General features: G+C 39.5%; 1 protein-coding gene across 4 annotated transcripts in view; it reads left to right on the forward strand.

The window, feature by feature from the left end:
* Positions 1-14,651, forward strand: part of Taf4b (TATA-box binding protein associated factor 4b) — a 118,601-nt gene that overhangs the window by 18,141 nt on the left and 85,809 nt on the right. For all 4 annotated transcript variants that reach the window (XM_036205292.1, XM_036205294.1, XM_036205296.1 and 1 more), the window contains 4 exons: positions 598-738; positions 826-948; positions 2,911-3,000; positions 10,390-10,974. In XM_036205292.1, coding sequence (XP_036061185.1) covers positions 598-738; positions 826-948; positions 2,911-3,000; positions 10,390-10,974 — 939 coding nt within the window. The remainder of the gene's footprint in view (positions 1-597; positions 739-825; positions 949-2,910; positions 3,001-10,389; positions 10,975-14,651) is intronic.

The following is a 14,651-nucleotide window of genomic DNA, read 5'->3' on the forward strand; positions in this document are numbered from 1 at the left end:
TGCACTTGTGTGGTCACCTGTGTACGCCTGTGTGTTGAATAAAGTTTTCCTCATTTGATCTCTACCTTATTTGAGACAAGGATTCTCACTGAACTTGTCATTTGACCTACAGTGGCTGATAACCTATCTCCACCCCACAAACACTGGGATTACTGGAGGACACTACCATGCCCAGCTTCTATGTGAGCACTGATGATCAGAACTCAATACCTTATGTTTGCATTCGGCCATCTTCACAGCTCCATTAATAATGCATTGTTATTAACATTTTAATGACTTTTTTGTGTGACACTGTTTTTCACAGACTACTCTAGATTACATTCCTACTTTTGCTTTTGCATTTAGGCATCAGGATTAGAAGCCTAAGTAACTTGCTGGTAACTAATAATGTAGTAAATGACAGTGAAGAGTAAATAGAGTGGTAGCTGAAGGTGAAATACAGATCTCCTCTAGTCCATAGTTCTGATAAAGTGCCAAGGGTTTTAGAGTACCACTTGAAAGCAGAGATGTCCAATTTGTTTGTAGTCTTTTCAGTGTAAAGTTCTCACCAAGATGTCATAGCAATACATATTTAACTTTATGTTGACTTAATTCCAGTCTGTGGCTGTACCTCCTGTCAAGCCAGTGAATACTGTAACTATCCTGAAGCCGTCAAGTTTGGGAGCAGTATCTACCCCCTCAAATGAGGCCAGTCTCAAAGCAGAGACCTCAGTAGCTGCTCAGACTAGTCTTTCTCCGGTAAACTCTCACTTGTATCTTTTTTTTATTTTTTTGGTATGTGCTTTTTCCTGTTTGCTAACATTTGTGATTATTTTTCTATATCAGACAGTGCTAGAAAATGTGAAAAAATGTAAAAACTTCCTTTCAATGTTAATAAAACTAGCATGTAGTGGATCACAGTCTCCAGATATGGGACAGAATGTGAAGAAGCTGGTGGAGCAACTTTTGGTAAGTTAATATTATATAATTTTTCAAGCTATGAGAGTCCATAGGACATGTTTCAAATGGGAAATGATATTTCAATAAAATTTGTTTTAAATATACTTGCTAAAACTGTTTGCTTCATTAAAGCTTTGTAATCACTACAGTTAGAAAATCACTACATGCAAAAAAGTAAATCTTTAATGTGTTTAATTTTACCATATATCTAAGGTGGACATGATATTTTGAGTATATATTGTTTTTATGCCAATCTTTTTATGTGTATTTTGTGGACAGATAGCTATAGTTATAAACTCGTCAAATAACTGTTTTAATTTTAGATCTATTCATCTCAGACCAACAGACAACAGTTCTCAAAATTTTGGTATAGGGTACCTTAATATTCTTAAAAATAAATAGCCTCTCAAGATATTATTTATTTATTTATTTTTGGCCTTTGGAATTAAAACTAAGTACTAAAGCTATTCATTCAACTTAGAATAACAAAGCCACTATATGTTAACATATGTAATATTTAAAGAAAAACTACAATTTCCAAAATAATGAAACCGAGTGGGAAATGACATTGATTTGCATTTTGTAAATTTGATACTGCACTTAATAGAAAACAGCTGGGTATTCTTCCCTTATTTTATTTTGTGATGGGCTTTTAGAGAATTTGTTGACAGAGTTAAAGAATTACTGTCTGCTTGCAGAGAGGCGGTTGGAATATTGGGCATTTTAGTAGCCTTTTTTAGATCTATGTGGACATTGTTTAGTAAACTACTTAATTATTACACTGTTGATGAATCTCTTTAACTCATGTATAATTTTTATAGTAGCGTGCAATGTTTAAAACAAAATACTGATTCTTAGAATTATGTAGCTCTTCTAAAAGTCTCCATATATTTAATGTATTAAGGTAATTGATTCCTAATTTCTTCCAGCCTTACATATGTACATCTGTGTATAGCTATAACTCTATACCTCTGTCTACCTACCTGCCTACCTTCTTACATCCTGTTTGTGTGTGACTGTGGTGCGTGTAAGTGTGTACATGCCATCCACAGAGGTCAGAGGAGGGTGTCAGGCACTCTTCTATGTCACTTGGCTTCATTTGTTTGAGGCAGGGTCTCTCATTGAACCTGAAGTTCTTGGTTTGTTGCTAGACAAGCACCGAGCATGCCATGCCACTCCCTGATTGCACTGTGGTGCAAGTGCATGGGAGGCTGTATCTGATTCTCATGCTGGGGCTGGAGTCCAAAGCCAGGCCTCGTCACACAGCAAGCTCTTAACCACAGGCTGCCTTTCTGCCGCTTCAGTGTTCTTGGTTGTTTTGGTTTTGGGGACAGAGTTTCTCTGTGTAACTGTCCTAGCTGTCCTGGAACTCACTTTGTAGACCAGGCTGGCCTCAAACTCAAAAGGGATCTGCCTGCTTCTGCCTCCCAAGTGCTTGGATTAAAGGCATGTGCCACTACCACCACCAGGCCACCCTCAGCAGTTTTTTAAAGAAAAGCTTTACAATTTAGGAAGCTATCAAGTCCACAGAAAATTATAAATTTTCCAGAATTGTGATTCTTTGCATATTAGAATCTTCTTCATGAATACTGTCTTTACTGTATTCTCTGATTGGACATGTCTGTTGTTTTAGTTCTCTGGTGACATGAGATAAAAGGCCTTGTAAAGGTAGTATTTTACCACTTATGAAAAGCTTATCTTCAATCATGAATTAAGTACTTTGCCTCTTCTTATTTTTTTTTTAAGTTCATTTAATTTTTAAGAGACTGGCTCACTGCTGTTCATGCTGGCTTTCAATTCCTAGGCTAAAGTGATTGTCTTGTGTCAACATCCTGAGTAGATTGCCTACCACTGCACCTTGTTTTGTTTCTTAAAATATTTGTAGATCGGGGAGACTGCAGTCAGGATATAAAATAAATAAAGAAAGAATATTTGCGGATCTGAAAGTAGCTTCTTTCTCCCATTTCTTAGGATGCAGAAATTGAAGCAGAAGAATTTACTAGGAAACTGTATATTGAACTCAAGTCTGCACCTCAGCCACACCTTGTACCTTTCCTTAAGGTAGGAGTGTATTTGGAGAAATTGTTTGGGTTAAATTAAAACCTGACAGTTTTAATGTGACTGGAAGTCAATGGGAAGCTACTACTGATAAGAGAAACTAGTACTTTTGTAACATTCTATAAGACAACATTCAGGGCGGGCGGTGGTGGCGCACGCCTTTAATCCTAGCACTCAGGAGGCAGAGGCAGGCGGATCTTTGTGAGTTCTAGGCCAACCTGGTCTTCAAAGTGAGTTCCAGGAAAGGTGCAAAGCTGCACAGAGAAACCCTGTCTCAAAAACAAAACACAACACAACAAAACAAAACAAAACAAAAGACAACATTCATTTGAGCAGTTTGGAAAAATAGGCATAACAGTAACTTTAAAAAAATTCACTTGTCATTTAGTTACTTGGTGGGGTGGCTATGTCACGTGTAGAGGTCAGAGAACAACTTAAATAAGTAAGTTTACTTCCACATGGAGGTTCATGGTATAGAACTCTGGTTGCCAGGTTTGGTGGCAAACACATTTACCCACTAAGTCATCCCTCTGGTTCATCCCAAGAGTAACATCTTACTCATAAGTGTAACTTGATGACTTGGTAGTGTATAATGTTTGTATTGGAATACAGTCAAAGATTTTTGTTTTCAGAGAGGGACACCAAAGGTTGAGGTTAGGCATCACCCTAAATTGCTCTCCACCTTATATATTGAGACAGGGTCTCTCACAAAACACAGCTCATGGATTTGGCTAGTTTCATAAGCCAGTTTGCTTCAGGAATTCCTTTTCTCTGTCTCCCCCCCTCCCCCAAAAAAATGCTGGGTTTCGGGATATTTACTTGTGTGCTGGGGATTAAACTCAGATTTGTTTTTTTCAAGATTCTTAAGTGCTTTTAAGTTCTGAGTCATCTCCCTACTCTTCTTAGTTTTTTTGAGACAGGGTTTTATTTATTCTAGGCTAGCTCCTACTTAACTGAGGAGTACCTTGAGTTTCTGATAATTCTGCCTCTACCTCACAAGGACTGGAATTATAGATGTAAGCCAATGTGTCTGTCTCAGAGAGAGAGAGGGGAGAGAGAGAATATATGAGGTCTTGGTGATCCATGTTAAAATAATAAACCAAACATGGTTTATTAGAGTCAGATTTAATATAGTTAATTTAGCTAATTTACTAGTAGCATATTAAGTGTGATTATAATTGTTAATAATTTATAATATTGACTTTCCTCTTCTGAGTTACTGAAGTAAATACATTTTTGATGAAGAACTATATCTTTGATAACAAGAACTTACTTTGGCAGAGTAAAAAAGTTTCACTTAGATTTTTCAGAAGCTAAAAAGGAATTAAATAGAAATTATAAAGTCATTAAAGACCCAGGACTATAGTGAATTAAGTGTGCTCTGTAAACACTGAAGTAATAGAATGAGTAGTTGCTTTTTAAGAATGTTGGGGTAATGATCCAGGAGAGATAAAGACAGTTCACAGGGAAGACATGTTTTGCTTTGTGAAGGATGAGTGGGAAGGAGGTGGGAACACACCATTTTCATAAGGTTATTTAAACAATGGGAACTGTTTCTGAGTAGATGACCAAATTGGTTAGATGGGCACAAATAAGAGAGACCAAAGCCAGAGACTTGGTATTAGGGTAGGAAAAGTTGAAAGATAGCACAGTACCAAGTATTACATTTAAATAAGATGAAATATTTGGTCTTTGTACATCTGAAGCCATAGCTAGGATTGGTCAGATTTGTCTAGAATGTGGTTTTATTTGTAAAAATCACTGGGCAGTGGTGGCGCACGCCTTTAATCCCAGCACTCGGGAGGCAGAGGCAGGTGGATCTTTGTGATCGAACGGCCAGCCTGGTCTCCAAAGTGAGTTCCAGGAAAGGCGCAAAGCTACACAGAGAAATACTTGAAAAACAAAACAAAACAAAACAAAAAATCGCCAGTGGACATGGTCTGGATTCCCTGATCTACCACTTATTGAGCAGTAGAGGCATTACCAGACTCCTTCCTTCCTAACGTTTTTAGCTGTAGGTGCTGTTCATAGCAGTGATGTCCTTTGTTGTCCATTGATGCTTTGCCCTATTGTATGCTATGGGGAGAAGGAGGAAAATTGATGACTGTCTGCTGTGTCACAGCAGATGATGTCATTCAGCTTTCAATTGTGATATGGTGAGGTGATAATTTTTTAAAGAAAGGCATAGCTCACAGATTTTTAGAGTCTCCTATTTGTGATTGCCTGTGGTATCAGCTTGTGACAACACAGCATGACAGCAGCATGTGATAAAGTCAAACTGCTCCTCAAATGGCCTGGAAGTGAAAGAGAGAGTGTGAGACCAGAGTCCTATAGTCCTGTAAATGGCATGCCCCAGTGGCCTTGAGATGAGGGCTTACATTGGGCCCTAGCTCCTAAGGACGTCTACTAGTACTTTTCCATGGTGCCAAGCTGGGGACCAGTCCTGTAGCATACAACCTTTGAGAGGCACTGGAGATCTATCCAAACCATAGCAGCTGACATAATGTGCATTTGTTTGCACGTGATTGTCATGTGACCATTTGAGAATAGATGCCAGATACTGTTTTCTATGTTAGAACAAAAACCATTTAAATTGCCATTTTTCTGTTTTTCCCCCTAGCATTTATTTATTTTATGAGTGTTTTGCCTGCATGTATGTAACTGCACAACATGTGTGTCTGGCGGACCAGGAGGTCAGAAAGATCCCCTCTAACTGGAGTTATGGATGGTTGTGAGTTGCCATGTGGGTGCTGGCAACCAACCTGAGCCATCTACAAGAACAGAATAATGCTTCTAACCACTGAGCAATTCATGCAGGCTTTTCTCTTTTTTGCAAAGGTTGACTTTCTTTTTATTTGTGTGTATGTGTACATTTGAGTAAATGCTGTGTGTGTGTGTGTGTGTGTGTGTGTGTGTGTGTGTGTGTGTGTGTGTGTGTTCTACCCTCAGACACCAGAAGAGGGCAGGCATCTCATACCCTGGAGCTAGAGTTACAGATGATTTTGAGTTTCCCAGTGGATGCTGAGAACTGGAGTCCTGGAAAAGTAGCAAGAATTCTTAACTTCTGAGTCATCTCCTCCGCAATTTTTTTCTTTTTTAAATGTTTTTATTAGTTATATGTAGTAATGGGTTTCATTATGATGTTTTTGACACATGTATGTGTTTGGGTTATATCTAGCCCCATTCATCCTCTCTTGTCCCCCTCTCATTACTGATGACCTCCTTCACACCATCTCTAGAAGTTCATGGGTTTGGCTTGTTTGTTTTGATTCGTTTGGCTTTTGATGATCAAATGAGTTTCAAGAGAGTAGCTCACAAGAACATGAGTTAAGCAACCTTTATTTAAATGAAAGTGGTGCCGCACACCTTTAATCCCAACACTCAGGAGGCAGAGGGTAGTCTGGTCTACAGAGCCACAAAACAAAACAAGGCGGTACCACAGTGAAAAAAACAACTCTTCCTCCTCCATCAAACATTAATTACAAGGAAATCCCCTAGGAAGTAGTGGGGTCCCTGTGTCCTTCCCCTCTACTGCAGAATGTTGAAGGGACAAATTTTGTGCAGGTCATTTCCTTAAAATACGCCTTTGTGTTTTGAGAATTTCATAAATGCGTACTATATATTTTGATGGTATTCACCGCTTCCCTTCTATCCATAGTTTGATACTATGTTCATTTAGTAGTCCCTGCTGCCTACTCTTCCCACTGTCATGTTCATTCTCTTTGTTTTATAAAACCCAGTGAGTGCAGTCAGTGCCACCCTTATGCTTACAGTCTCTGTTGTGAGGCCAGCTTACCACACTCCTGGGGAGAACTGACTTTTCCTCCCCCAGAAACCATCAGCTGTCAATAATTCCTCAGTTAGGGCTGGGGGCTTATGAGCTCTTCCCCACTTTATGATGGGATGTTGATGGCCTTGATTTTGTGCAGGTCTTGTGTAGGCAGACAAAGCTGCTACTTGCTCAGGAGTGAAGTGGTCCTGTCATGTCCAGAAGTCTGTTTCAGTACAGTCCTTCTGACCTGGGCCTGTCCTTTCTGCTCATTTTGAGATGTGCCCTGAGCCGGTGAGGGAGAAGGTTGTTATATAGACGTCTCACTTGCGTTGAGGACTTCACTGTCACCCGCTGCACAGAGAAATGTCTCTGATGGCGTCTGAGAGCTGCTCTAATCTGTAGTTCAGAGATAAAATTTAGAGTAACTGTGCTCATTTAGCAGAGGAATAGTGATAGGATCACTGCTGGGCATGTGAGCTTCCTCAGACATTGGTTCCTGGCCGTGTTACAGTGCCATGCACGTGTTATCCTTATAATATCCTTGCCAGTATTGCACCCCGTGCACTTGTAACTGTAATTCACAGGTTTCTCTAGCTAAGATTGTTGATGACTTACCCCACTACAGCATGCATAGTACCTTCCAGTACTGTGAAAGCTAGCCGGTACTAAGAGGTACCTTCCTGGTCAGGACCAACTTGGTTTCTCCGAGTCCTGTGGCCAAAGTGTGTGGTGTCTTCCACAGTAGGGTCTTACCAAATGGAAATAGCTTATATTATTGCTTTAGGGGCCTCTGGGACAGCCTTGGCTAAGGAGTTGTGTATCCCCCATTTACTGTTTCTTTTTTTATTATTATCTCTTCACTCTACCTTCCCATTCTTCCTTCTCTCTCTCTCTCTCTCTCTCTCTCTCTCTCTCTCTCTCTCTCTCTCTCTCTCTCTCTCTGAGACAGGCTTTCTTTGTGTAGCCTTGGCTGTCCTTGAACTCACTCTGTAGACCAGGCTGGCTTCAAACTCACAGAGATCCTCCTGCCTCTGTCTCCCACATGTTGGGATTAAAGGCGTGCCCCACCACCACCTGACCCCATTTTCCCCTCTTTTATGCACATCTTGTGAAGGTAATCACAGCTGGGATCTATTTTCCACATGGGCCCCCTTCTTTGATGCTGTAGCATTCATTACCCCACTTTTGTGATAATTCCCTGAGCCTTGAAGGAGTTAATATACTGTCTCAGTTATGACTGGCCATTTAATGGCTACTTATTCTTGGCATGTTGACCAATTATTAGCCTCTTCATACTACTGACCACTGCAAAAAGACGCTTCACTGACCCAAAGCTAACAGCAGCACTAATGTAGGAACACAAATACAGTTATTTTGAAAGCAATTTGGTGTGTGTATAATGCTCATTTAACCAAAGAACAGCAATAACATTGTTACTAGGACCTCAGCCAGAGAATTTTGAACAGGTTTATAGTAGCAGGGCCTCAGATCTAGTCAGAAAGCAATGTATCTGCTCTATAGTGGAATTGCCACTGTTGCACTAATGGCTGCAGAATCCGCAGCTGAATAAAACCTTTGGTGACTCTTCCCTGGAGCAGCCACAATGGCACATCTGAGAACTGTGAGAACTGCATGGTGAAGAGCCTCCAGCCCAATTTCAACTGGCTTTTGCTTTGTTTTGTGACCCAAGCATATCGCCACCAACAGCAGTGGCAATTGCCTATATTGTTTGGAGGCCTTGGGACTCTGACCAACAACTTGAAGCAGTAGCCCACTGCTGGCCATGAAAAGTTCATTTAATGGCTGCTGGCTTCTGCAAGCAGCAGCTTTATCTCCTACACCTGTACCTCCATTCTAGAGCTTACTGCTTTTTTTTTTTTTTTTTCTCTTGAGACAGAGTTTCTCTGTGTAGCTTTGCGCCTTTCCTGGAACTCACTTTGGAGACCAGGCTGGCCTTGAACTCACAGAGTTTCTCCTGGCTCTGCCTCCCAGTGCTGGGATTAAAGGTGGGCGCCACCAGCACCCGGCTTACTGCTTTTCGATAGCTTACTAAGCACGGGTTTTGTTTCCCCCATACTTCGTTAGTTTTAGTTGACTCTCTCCCCCTCCTCTGGCTTCTCTCTTTGTTCACCTCTTCACTTAAACCTTTCTACCCCTGGCATTACCTCCTGCAGCATGTGTCTAGTATGTGCCCCTCCCCCCTAAAGAATCTTTTTTCTTTTTTGCAGTATTAGTAATTGAACCTAAGGCATTGAATGTAGCTAGAGTTTTTCTGCCTGGCCCACAGTCAGGACAAATCTCTCTTACCCCCCAGGCCCATAGATGCTCAGACCCAACCAAGTAAACACACAGAAACTTACATTGTTTACAAACTGTATGGCCGTGGCAGGCTTCTTGCTATCTAGTTCTTATATCTTAAATTAATCCATTTCTGTTAGTCTATAAGTTGCCACGTGGCTCATGGCTTTCCAGTACCTTACATCTCGCTTCTCATTGCGGCGACTTGCAATATCTCTCCGCCCCAGCCTTCCACCTCCCAGAATTCTCTTCTCCCACCTATACTTTTTGCCTGGCCACTGCCCAATCAGCACTTTATTTATTTTAACCAATCAGAGCAACACATTTGACATACAGAACATCCCACAGCAATTGAACTCTAGTACTCTAGCTAAATTCACTTTCTTTTCTTTTCTTCTTTCCTTCCTTTCCTTCCTTCCTTTCTCCCTCTCTCCCTCTTTCCCTCCCTCCCTCCCTTCCTTCCTTCCTTTTTTTTTTTTTTTTTTTTTTTTCCCCAAACAGGGTTTCTCTGTGTAGCCTTGGCTGTCCTGGAATTCAATGCTGACAGTGAACTCAGATATGCTCCTGCCTCTGCCTCCAGAGTCCTGGGATTAAAGGTGTGCACCACCACGCCCAGCTGTATCTGCTTTCTAATGACCTATGAATCCTCCTTTTACTGTTTGTTGTAGATGTAACAAAAGGTGTGTATCACCACCACCTGGCTTCTGCTATTAGTTCTGACCCCCAGGCAACTTTATTTATTAACATACAAATAAAATCACATTTCAGTACAAATGAAATATCACCATAGTTTTTTTTTTTTTTTAAACAATATTTGATATCTCCTAGCATCATTGAAAGAGCTTGGTAGTTAAATGCTACATAAAGAGGATAGATTTTGGCATTTCAGCTTAATCCTGGTCATGATTAAGAAATAATTAAATATATACATATTGTTTAACTCTCATTACTTTAACATTTGTTTCCAGTTAGGTTTTTCTGAGAGTTTTCTTTTGCATTTCCAGTTGAGCCAGATTAAATCATTTTTTATTTTGATATAGAGGCTTTACATCCAATGTTTGAAAGCATTTTAACAATATAACCTAGATTCTTCTGTGTTATAAAGAATTTTGTAGATACTAAAGTAGTAATCAATCTGCTTATGGCTGTAGATGAATAGAGAGATGAGTTTTATCAAGTTAATCATTGACATATCCACAATAAATTTAATGTTTTCTCACTGAGAAAGTATTTTGACCTTTTTTATAATGTTGCTAAATACAAATTTTGCTTTACTTTTGGCTCATTTTGTGACCTTTATCTTCTTTCTCTACTGTTTCTAGAAGAGTGTGGTTGCCTTAAGACAGCTTCTCCCTAGCTCCCAGAGCTTCATTGAGAACTGTGTTCAGGAGGTCTCTGGGGAGGTGGTCATTGCCTCCTGTTCCACAACAGCAACAGCTTCTCCTGTGGTGACAAGTACAATTTCCCCAGTCCTTGTCTCCGGAGCAACAGCACCCAGAACGCTGTCTATCCAGACTTCGAATCCACTTTCTGGTCCAGGAGGAGCAAACGCTGTTGCTGGGACTTTGCATTCTGTGGTCCCAGCTGCTGTAGCAGGAGGACCACCTGCAACTGTTTTGCTGCAGACTTCAAAACCACTTACCACATCGGTTCCAAATGCACTGTCAGCAGTCTCTCTTCAACCCGAGAAGCCAGTCGTGTCTGGGGCAGCAGCTACACTGGCCCTTCCTCCAGTGACTTTTGGAGAAACTTCAGCGGCACATGCTCCTCTTTGCCTTCCGTCTGTGAAGCCTGCCATTACCTCCGCTGGGACCCAACCTGATAAACCCTCCATTGGCGCTCCAGTTCAGATCAGACTGGCACAGCCAGGTCCCCTTCTTCCACAGGCGGTCAAAGTCAAGCAACTAGTGAGTACCAGTTCATTCCTTCCCAGCTCCTTACTCTGAAAACTTCATATTCATATGTTCAGAAGACTGGCAAGACTTCGTATGCTTCCCAAACTTGACTAGTTGAGATTCTTTTAGCCTCATCTGTTCACTCTCCTTCCTATTTGCATAGAGAAGCTCACACATAGTATTTACTGAGCATATGAGAGGAGTTGTGGAAATTGGGATTGTGTACTTCAAAATTCTATGTATGTTTCTCCCGTCCCTCCTTCCCTTTCTTCTTTTCAGTGCTAAAGATGGTGCTAAAACACCTTAAGCACTCTAGGCAAACATTCTACTAAGCTCTAGCACTGGTGTTTTTATTAAATTTATTGCCAAGTTAGCTTTAAATTTGCAGTCCTGGGAATACATGGTTGTACAATCATATGTGACTATGTATCTCCTAAGAAAAAGGGTGGCTTTTAAATTAACATAGCAAACCTGTTGTCACACAGGGGCATTGATATGCATGTATGCATGGAACTCACAGATTCTCTTCCTCTGATTCCTAAGTGTTGGGATTACATTAAAATAATGATTTAAGTGCCTAGTCTAGTTATTTAATAGAAGTCTCTTTGTTTCTTATTATTACTTCAATGTTACATTAAATCTAAATATTTTGGGGAGCTATTACATAGGTGATTATTATGATGACCTTATTTTAGTACTGAAGATTGAAGCTAGGGCCTTGTACATTCTGGGCAAGTGTCCTATCATTGAGTTGTAACTCCAGCCTTTTGTAGTGTGTGCTTGCTCTCTCTCTCTCTCTCTTTCTCTCTCTCTCTCTCAAACATGCTTTTAAAAATTGACTCTGAAAATTTGTATTTTAACTTGAACTATTGAAAATTTTTGGTTTTAGTTTAAAAACTTACATCTAATTTATGAGTATTTTTCCTTAATTTATGTTTGTACACTATGTGTGTGCCAGGTGCCTGTGGAGGTCAGTAGAGGGGATAGGAATCCTTTGTACTAGAATTACAGATGTTTCTTAGCCACCATGTGGGTGCTGGGCATCAAACCTGGGTCCTTTGTAAAAGTAACAAGTGCACTTAACCATTGAGCATCTTCTATAACCCTAGAAAATTAAATTGAATTTAAAGTTGAAAAGTAATTAAATTCATTGAGTCTATTATAAACCATAATCCAGTTTAATCCCATGTTTAGGTGAGGAACAGAATGCTTAGGAGAGCTAAAAAGAAGCAAGCAAACATTTCTTTATGGTTTATAAGAAATACCACATGTGGTTATTTAAAATGAAAATCTCCACATTGGATCATATCTGTGGTCAAGCTATTCACTATGAAGACGGTGCACATTTTAAAGAATATGTAGCTGAATGTCCTGATTAACGTCAGGCTATTTCATTAATTGTTTGGCGAACTGTACCTTTGTTAATTAATTCAGGGTATGTCTTGCCAGGCACTGCCTAAATAAAATTCCAGCATCATTAAAACCATACACACCCAGTTTGGCAGAGTATGACATAAAGTCGATTGTTTATGATGTCTTACTTATATTCACTAAAAATCTTAAAAAGACCAAATCAACCTTTTATCAGTTATCTTACTTCAAGAGGAAAATAGAGCATAATTACCTCAGGGTTTTTGGAACAATGATTTGAGGAGACTTGACTTTGAATTTCAAGAGTAAGGTTTCCTACAAATCCAGTCACACCAGGACTATACCACCTCCTGGGCCCTGGAACTCCACTTAGCCCCTCTCTATTACTTTTCTTTAATAAACTCAACATAAGTAGCATCTTTTACATCATAAGATGTTTTATCTTTTTGGCCTCCTGATACATAAATGTGGCATTGGTGAGACATACAACAATACTGCTAACCAAAAACTTTGTCTCCTTTATCTTCTCTTTGTCAAAATAGCCAAATCTTTATATTCTTTGCTCTGCAGTCAGCTGATCAATGACCATGTCTATTCATATCATTATCGTCCATGCTATGATAATTCTTTTAATAGTTGAGCTTAAGATGTTCTTTTGTTGTTGTTTTTTGTTTGTTTGTTTGTTTGTTTTCAAGACAGAGTTTCTCTGTGTAGCTTTGGAATCTGTCCTCGAACTCACTCTGTAGACCAGGCTGGCCTTGAACTCACAGAGATCCGCCTGCCTCTGCCTCCAGGAGTGCTGGGCTTAAAGGCATGTGCTCCTACCACCTGGCAAGATTTTTCTTAATATTTATTTTTGGTTAGAATACTGGGCAATTTTATATCTTTAGGTTTTTGTATAAGATCTCTAACTATACTTCAAGTTGTGAGAATTCTTCCAAACTACCATTACATGGTTTCAATATAGTATTTTATGATATTATGCATTTTACCCACCACCACTTTAAAAAAAATTATTACTGCATGCTCTCTTTTCTTTACATGCTACATTTTTTCCTTGTTGACTATTTATTGTATATTGTAGTTAGGGGTTCTATGAATTAAAATTGTTCAGTTTCTTTTAGGTGTAAGCTTTTTATTTTGTACTCAAATACTTGAAATGTGAACGTACCTGGTAGTTCTGGGAATTTTTGTAAGAATTAAGTTCTTATAAGGGCTAATCTTAATGGCTCTTCATCATTTTTCCTATAGTAATTATACACTCAAAGTAAATACTAGCCTTACTATTTTATGCTTAACTTTTTTGTATAGAAACAATCAGGTGAGTTGTTACCATCTAGGGGTTTTGATCTGGTTCATTTTCTCTAGCAGTTAAGGATTTGAAGGGCAGGAAACCTCTCTAGTGAAGCAGGTAGCAGCAGAGAACACTTAGCACAAACAGGAACAGAGTCAGTAGTTGAAGGAAGGCTTTCATTAAGGGTGAGGAAACACATACTGTAAACACAGAGAAAGACTACTGCAAAAGCAGAGGAGGAACTGAGGAAGCTGAAAATCCAGTCTGTAGGGCTGAGGGTTTTAAATCTCTAAAGAGACCTCAGAGTTGGTCAGTGGAAGGACAGACAGGATGGAGGATTGACTCACAACTGTTGTGTTAGTTTGCCTTGCTTTGACCCTCTTGAGCTAGTGCATCTGCATGGGGCCTCCTGGGAGAGGAGGAGCACAGGAGGCCTTTGTTTAAGGGTGCCAGGCTTTTGTCTACCTAAGGTAGACAAGGAAGAAGCCATATACTTAGAAGTTTATCATCTTTTTACTTGCCTAACAAGGAATCTAAGTCCTGGTTTTTCAGTTTGAAAGTTCTCTTTTAGATATTTGTGTGAAAACTTCTTTACTCATTTGAACAAAAATTACATTTCAATTTTAATTAGCAAAAATAATTTAATTCAGAAGAGCAAAGTTGTAATTTCAGTCAGTTCATTTTTAAAATTTAAATTTCTATAATTAATTTTACCAGATAAAAATAAAAGTAAAATCACACAAATCCACAGCATTTGCAAACAAAATTCAAGAGTAGAAAGTTAATTAAAAATCCCTGGCCTCCCCCTAGAAAGGCAGATAATTTTGGAGAGTAAACTATATATTGTGTGGAGATAGAAAAGTCAGAAATACAGATATTTTTTGTTCGAGTCTTAGATGGTGTTATTAATAGAAAATCCAGAGCCAGATGTTGGAGTGAAAGCTGAAAGATCAGAGAAGCAGAGCAAGCTACATCCACCACCTATTACCTCACCAACTCCACGAATCCTCTGACTGGAATCCTC

Source organism: Onychomys torridus, chromosome 13 (genome assembly GCF_903995425.1).
Source record: "Onychomys torridus chromosome 13, mOncTor1.1, whole genome shotgun sequence".
Lineage (NCBI taxonomy): Eukaryota > Metazoa > Chordata > Mammalia > Rodentia > Cricetidae > Onychomys > Onychomys torridus.